This window comes from Limulus polyphemus, unplaced genomic scaffold (assembly GCF_000517525.1).
Source record: "Limulus polyphemus unplaced genomic scaffold, Limulus_polyphemus-2.1.2 Scaffold11948, whole genome shotgun sequence".
NCBI lineage: Eukaryota > Metazoa > Arthropoda > Merostomata > Xiphosura > Limulidae > Limulus > Limulus polyphemus.
This window is the reverse complement of record NW_013677558.1, coordinates 10-6,533: the sequence shown is the minus strand read 5'-3', so window position 1 is coordinate 6,533 and position 6,524 is coordinate 10. Positions and strand designations below refer to the sequence as shown.

The following is a 6,524-nucleotide window of genomic DNA, read 5'->3' as shown; positions in this document are numbered from 1 at the left end:
CATATAATAAAATCATATACAGTACTTGTAAAGTGAGTAAGAACAAGTTATCACGTCTTCACTATGAACAACATATAATAAAATCATATACAGTACTTGTAAAGCGAGTAAGAACAAGTTATCACATCTTTAGTGTGAACAACATATAATAAAATCATATACTGTACTTGTAAAGTGAGTAAGAACAACATATAATAAGATCATATACTGTACTTGTAAAGTGAGTAAGAACAACATATAATAAAATCATATACTGTAAAGATCAAGATCATACTGAACATTCTATTTAATTCTTTTTTAACTATACATCTTATATGTTTCATTTAGTTTTAGACACTGGGTGTTGTGTTTCTGTTCTCAGTGGTCATTACAGTAACTTGATTAGAAATACTGAAGCATGATCGTTAACATTTAGTTTTAGACACTGGGTGTTGTGTTTCTGTTCTCAGTGGTCATTACAGTAACTTGATTAAAAATACCTGAAGCATGATCATTAATATTGTGGTTGGGTATGGTAATGCTTTACCATTAAAGACCAATAGGATCCGTGTGAAGACTCGGACCACAGTCTCTCTCTCTCGATTACAGCTTTATAAGTCACTGTTTTTTGGTTTTTTAGATTTATAAGGTATAATATATTTCATTCTGTGTATCATTTACTTCTCAGTAATTGTATTTAATAGAATTTGATATATATAACCTTCTTATATATTTTAGGATGGCAGCAAATGATGTAAACTTTATGATGTCTGTGTTGGGTATAAAAGATGCTATTAACCGACAAAAGTTAGCTCTAAAAGCAATGGATGTGGTCCTCTTTGGACCCCAAAGATGTAAGTGTTTCTGTCCCCCTGTTTTGTTGTGTTACTGTTAAATATTAATATTTTTTGTTCCTACCACAATCGTGCCAAGTTCTGTTATTCTAGGTTGTCTTAAAGTTAGGGTTTGACACATCTCAACTTTTCTTACAACCTACAAGGATGATACTGATACTGGGATGTGATTTTTATAACATATGTACAACAAAGGACTATTTTTGTCCTTCAAAACTGTCCTTGCTCTCCTGCGCTTGAGAAAAATAAACATTTAAATCCACCCTTCATATTTCCCTCTTAAAGTGCCAGCCTCCACTAATACCAATGGCAACTAAAACTGACTCAACTGGAACCAAACCTGTCTTTACCAAACTAAAACTGGCTCAACTGGAACCAATCCTGTCTTTACCAAACTTTACTTTTTAAAAGTTCATTTGAATTTATGGTTCTGTGACCAATATATCATAAAACTGTCATTTTAATTTATGGTTCTGTGAATAATCTATCATAAAACTGTCATTTTAATTTATGGTTCTGTGAATAATCTATCATAAAACTGTCATTTTAATTTATGGTTCTGTGAATAATCTATCATAACTGTCATTTTAATTTATGGTTCTGTGGAATAATCTATCATAAACTGTCATTTTAATTTATGGTTCTGTGAATAATCTATCATAACTGTCATTTTAATTTATGGTTCTGTGAATAATCTATCATAACTGTCATTTTAATAACTGGCCTATAATAGTTAAAAACATGGCCTATTTAGTCCTAATCAATGTGGCCTGTTTAGTCCTAATCAATGTGGCCTGTTTAGTCCTAATCAATGTGGCCTGTTTAGTCCTAATCAATGTGGCCTATTTAGTCCTAATCAATGTGGCCTGTTTAGTCCTAATCAATGTGGCCTGTTTAGTCCTAATCAATGTGGCCTATAATAGTTAAAAACATTCTACCCTTTAACCCCTGTACATTTAATCTCTTGACTACCAGTTTTTATGTCTTCACTTCTAACAGGCTTAAGTTCATCCATTGTATGAAGACATTCCACCCACTGTTGAATAATGTAACTTGGAATATCATTAATGTTCTCCAAATCTAAGTAAATTTTAGCAATTCTCATTATATCTGTCTCATAGTACAGGCCACACAGTATAATAATATCGCTCGTATACTGTCAAGAACTCTTCAATAGAATAAGCACCCATACTAACTGACAATGGCTCTTCAATAGAATAAGCACCCATACTAACTGACAATGGCTCTCCAATAGAATAAGCACCCATACTAACTGACAATGGCTCTCCAATAGAATAAGCACCCATACTAACTGACAATGGCTCTCCAATAGAATAAGCACCCATACTAACTGACAATGGCCCTCCAGTAGAATAAATGCCCATACTAACTGACAATGGCTCTCCAATAGAATAATCACCCATACTAACTGACAATGGCTCTCCAATAGAATAAATGCCCATACTAACTGACAGTGGCTCTCCAATAGAATAAATGCCCATACTAACTGACAATGGCTCTCCAATAGAATAAATGCCCATACTAACTGACAATGGCTCTCCAATAGAATAAATGCCCATTTTACTGAAAATGACCTCCAGTAGAATAAGGCCACCCACAGTACTGACAATGACCCTCCAGTAGAATAAGTCTACCCACAGTACTGACAATGGCTCTCCAGTAGAATAAGGCCACCCACAGTACTGACAATGGCTCTCCAGTAGAATAAGGCCACTCACAGTACTGACCATGGCTCTCCAGTAGAATACAACAACCCACAGTGCTTACAATGACCCTCCAGTAGAATAAGGCCACTCACAGTACTGACAACAACCCTCCAGTAGAATAAGGCTACCCGCAGTACTGACAATGATCCTCTAGTAGAATAAGACCATCCATACTACTGACAGCAGCCCTCCAGTAGAATAATGCCACTGATAGCACTGACAGCTGTACTCTACTAGAAAAAGGCCACCCATAATGCTGACAATTGTACTGATACAGACTGAAAACCTCTCAACAAATTTAATAGTGTACAGTTTTATGTGCTTTGCATATTTAGCAATGACTATTAGGTGTTAATGGGTTTGTGTATAAAAAAGTCAGGTAATATATATATTACATTATGGAACTGTGTATATAATCAAAAACTGTTTTACATGTAATACTAACTACCTTCCATTCTGAATCTACTTGTAGACCACAACTACATAAAAGACAGTTTCCTGGTGTTGTCACTAGTGGTTGCCATTGTTGGCTATTGGTTTGCCTATGTTCAGCAAAAGTACTCCAAAACACATCTTCAGAAGATGATGAAAGACATGGAGAGTCTTCAGAATGCTGAGGAAGCTCTTTTGAAACTGCAAAAAGAGTGAGTTGAAATTGATGAAAGTCTAAAGCTCTGTATGATGTAACAGTCACACCAAACTTTTAATGTTCATCCATGATGAACATTTGTAACATTATCTTCATGATAAGACTGTATCGTTTTGGCAGTTAAGCTTATGGGAATTATTATGAGTTAATCTCTAAAGAAAACTTCAGTGAGTTATATATGTTATTGTCTTTTTTGTAGAAGGATTTGGCATACTCTGTTAATGTAAATTTAGTAAGTGATGGTCACTAAAGCTTGTAAAAACATCTCTGTAGACTTTTAATGGAAGTGAACAAAAGTATGACCCACTTAGGAACAGCTAATGTACTTCTAGCAAGTGGACGAAAGTATGACCCACTTAGGAACAGCTAATGTACTTATAATGGAAGTGGACAAAAGTATGACCCACTTAGGAACAGCTAATGTACTTCTAGTGCAAGTGGATGAAAGTATGACCCACTTAGGAATAGCTAATGTACTTATAATGGAAGTGGACAAAAGTATGACCCACTTAGGAACAGCTAATGTACTTCTAGTGCAAGTGGATGAAAGTATGACCCATTTAGGAACAGCTAATGTACTTCTAGTGCAAGTGGATGAAAGTATGACCCATTTAGGAACAGCTAATGTACTTCTAGTGCAAGTGGACGAAAGTATGACCCACTTAGGAACAGCTAACGTACTTCTAGTGCAAGTGGACGAAAGTATGACCCATTTAGGAACAGCTAATTCCACTTGCACTAGAAGTACCGAAAGTATGACCCAATCAGGAACAGCTAACGTACATCTAGTGCTAGTGGACGAAAGTATGACCCACTTAGGAACAGCTAACGTACTTATAGTGCAAGTAGGTGAAAGTATGACCCAATCAGGAACAGCTAACGTACTTATAGTGCAAGTACGAAAGTATGACCCAATCAGGAACAGCTAATGTACTTCTAGTGCAAGTGGACGAAAGTATGACCCAATCAGGAACAGCTAACGTACATCTAGTGCTAGTGGACGAAAGTATGACCCATTTAGGAACAGCTAATGTACTTCTAGTGCAAGTGGACGAAAGTATGACCCAATCAGGAACAGCTAACGTACTTATAGTGCAAGTGGACGAAAGTATGACCCAATCAGGAACAGCTAACGTACATCTAGTGCTAGTGGACGAAAGTATGACCCATTTAGGAACAGCTAATGTACTTCTAGTGCAAGTGGACGAAAGTATGACCCAATCAGGAACAGCTAACGTACATCTAGTGCTAGTGGACGAAAGTATGACCCACTTAGGAACAGTTAATGTACTTCTAGTGCAAGTGGATGAAAGTATGACCCACTTAGGAACAGCTAACGTACATCTAGTGCAAGTGGACGAAAGTATGACCCACTTAGGAACAGCTAACGTACTTATAGTGCAAGTAGGTGAAAGTATGACCCATTTAGGAACAGCTAACGTACTTATGGTGCAAGTAGGTGAAAGTATGACCCATTTAGGAACAGCTAATGTACTTCTAGTGCAAGTGGACGAAAGTATGACCCAATCAGGAACAGCTAACGTACTTCTAGTGCTAGTGGATGAAAGTATGACCAAACAGCTAGCCAAGAGTTAGGGTTTCTTACCTAATGTGAGCTTCTGAGCAAAGAATCATTTTCTTGAAGTTTATGTCAAGGAAGAATGACAAAAGAAAACACAGAAAGAGCATTGCTTCACCACAGTTCTTTATTGAACAGAATGTATCTTCAGGTGGTGTTCTAACATGAGAATATATAGCTGGTTATTGACATTTCAAAGACTGTATAGTAAGGGTACTTGAATAAAATAATTCAAGGTTTTTATACTTTGTGTACATGTGAATGATAATGAAATCCTTTTAGGAAAAATACTTATTTTACGGTTCTTGTTGAGAAGAGGATTAAGAACTCACATTTCTTTTCTTACCAGGCTAGATAAAGCTCGTCAGGAACAAGAAATTGTAGCTATTGAAAAAGAAAATCTTGAGAGAATGCTTAAGGATGAGATCGGTGCACCTAGGGTAAGAATCCTGTGAACGTTTATCAATGAGTGAAGTTGAAATCAACACTGAGGCCAGCAACTAATAGTTTAAGAAATCCCAACATGATTAAATGAAATGGTAGTAGATGTAGAATCTTAATTAAGTCTAAAAGTTTTACAGCCTTAAGTTTAGTGATGCTGTAAAAACAAGTTATGTCTAGTTTGTAACTGTATTGATTTACACCTTCAGCAATTAAATCTTTATTGATAAAACAAGGCAGGAAACGTTTTAATTTACAGACATACTTCTCCCACCTGAGCAACCTTCATTGGTGAAATAACTTAAGGAGCGAAGATATCTGAATCTTTTAAATAAACTTGTAAAGCCTAATTCAGTAAAAGTCAGTATTTGAAAACAACATTTTACCCTGGATCTACAGGAGAGTTAGGACTTTAAAAAATTGAGTATTATTTTAATGTGCATACTAAGGTGAACTGTTTTCTATGTCATGGGTGCTGTAAGGTGCATAGCTGTATGTTTTTTTTTAATATTTTAGCTCTATCACATGTTTATTATATTTGTGTGTGTGTGTGTGTATTGGGAGTTTCATCTACAGTATTCAAAATCATTTGTTAGTTCATTAATAGTTTGACAACAGAAGATAATTGTTAAACTTCTGGTAGAAACAAGAAGAGGATATTGATAATGAGGACGTGGACAGGTTGCATCAGTTAGAAGAAGAGCTGGAACACACACGGGAGGAACTCAGAGAAGCAGAGAAAGCAATAGAGTCGAGGTCTTTGGCTCCTCCTCTGGCTCTTCAACATTGGCTTCAGCTAACTCATGAACTTGAACTCAGACATTATAGTGCAAAGAAGGCTGCAGCAGAACACCAATTATCAGCTGCTAAAGAAGGAGTAAGTTAGATTCTGTATAATCCCTATCACTAAACTGAAACTTGCATCACTATAAAAACAAAGTTTCAAATTCTGTGTCTTGGGAAATCAAAAATGTGAAATTTATATACAGATACTAAGAAACAACATGAAATGAATTAACCATTCAGCCTAATTAACAAAAATGTAGCATAGAGAAATGAGTAAAAAGTGCTTCTTCATGGGTGTTTTCTCTGTGATGAGAGAGAAATGGGTAACTAATACTGCTTCATGGGTGTTTTCTCTGTGATGAGAGAGAAATGGGTAACTAATACTGCTTCATGGGTGTTTTCTCTGTGATGAGAGAGAAATGGGTATATAATACTGCTTCATGGGTGTTTTCTCTGTGATGAGAGAGAAATGGGTAAATAATACTGCTTCATGGGTGTTTTCTCTGTGA

The 6,524-nt window shown here is 36.0% G+C and overlaps 1 protein-coding gene across 1 annotated transcript in view; it reads left to right on the top strand.

Annotated features, from left to right (window-relative positions):
- The window catches only part of LOC106476880 (stromal interaction molecule 1-like), a 10,412-nt gene extending 4,214 nt beyond the window's left edge, over positions 1–6,198 (top strand). Inside the window, exons 4-7 of the mRNA XM_022380620.1 lie at positions 718–833; positions 3,033–3,204; positions 5,138–5,228; positions 5,873–6,198. Of these exons, the coding sequence (XP_022236328.1) occupies positions 719–833; positions 3,033–3,204; positions 5,138–5,228; positions 5,873–6,115 (621 nt within the window). The 5' untranslated portion in view covers position 718 and the 3' untranslated portion in view covers positions 6,116–6,198. The remainder of the gene's footprint in view (positions 1–717; positions 834–3,032; positions 3,205–5,137; positions 5,229–5,872) is intronic.
- The last annotated feature ends 326 nt before the right edge of the window (positions 6,199–6,524 follow it).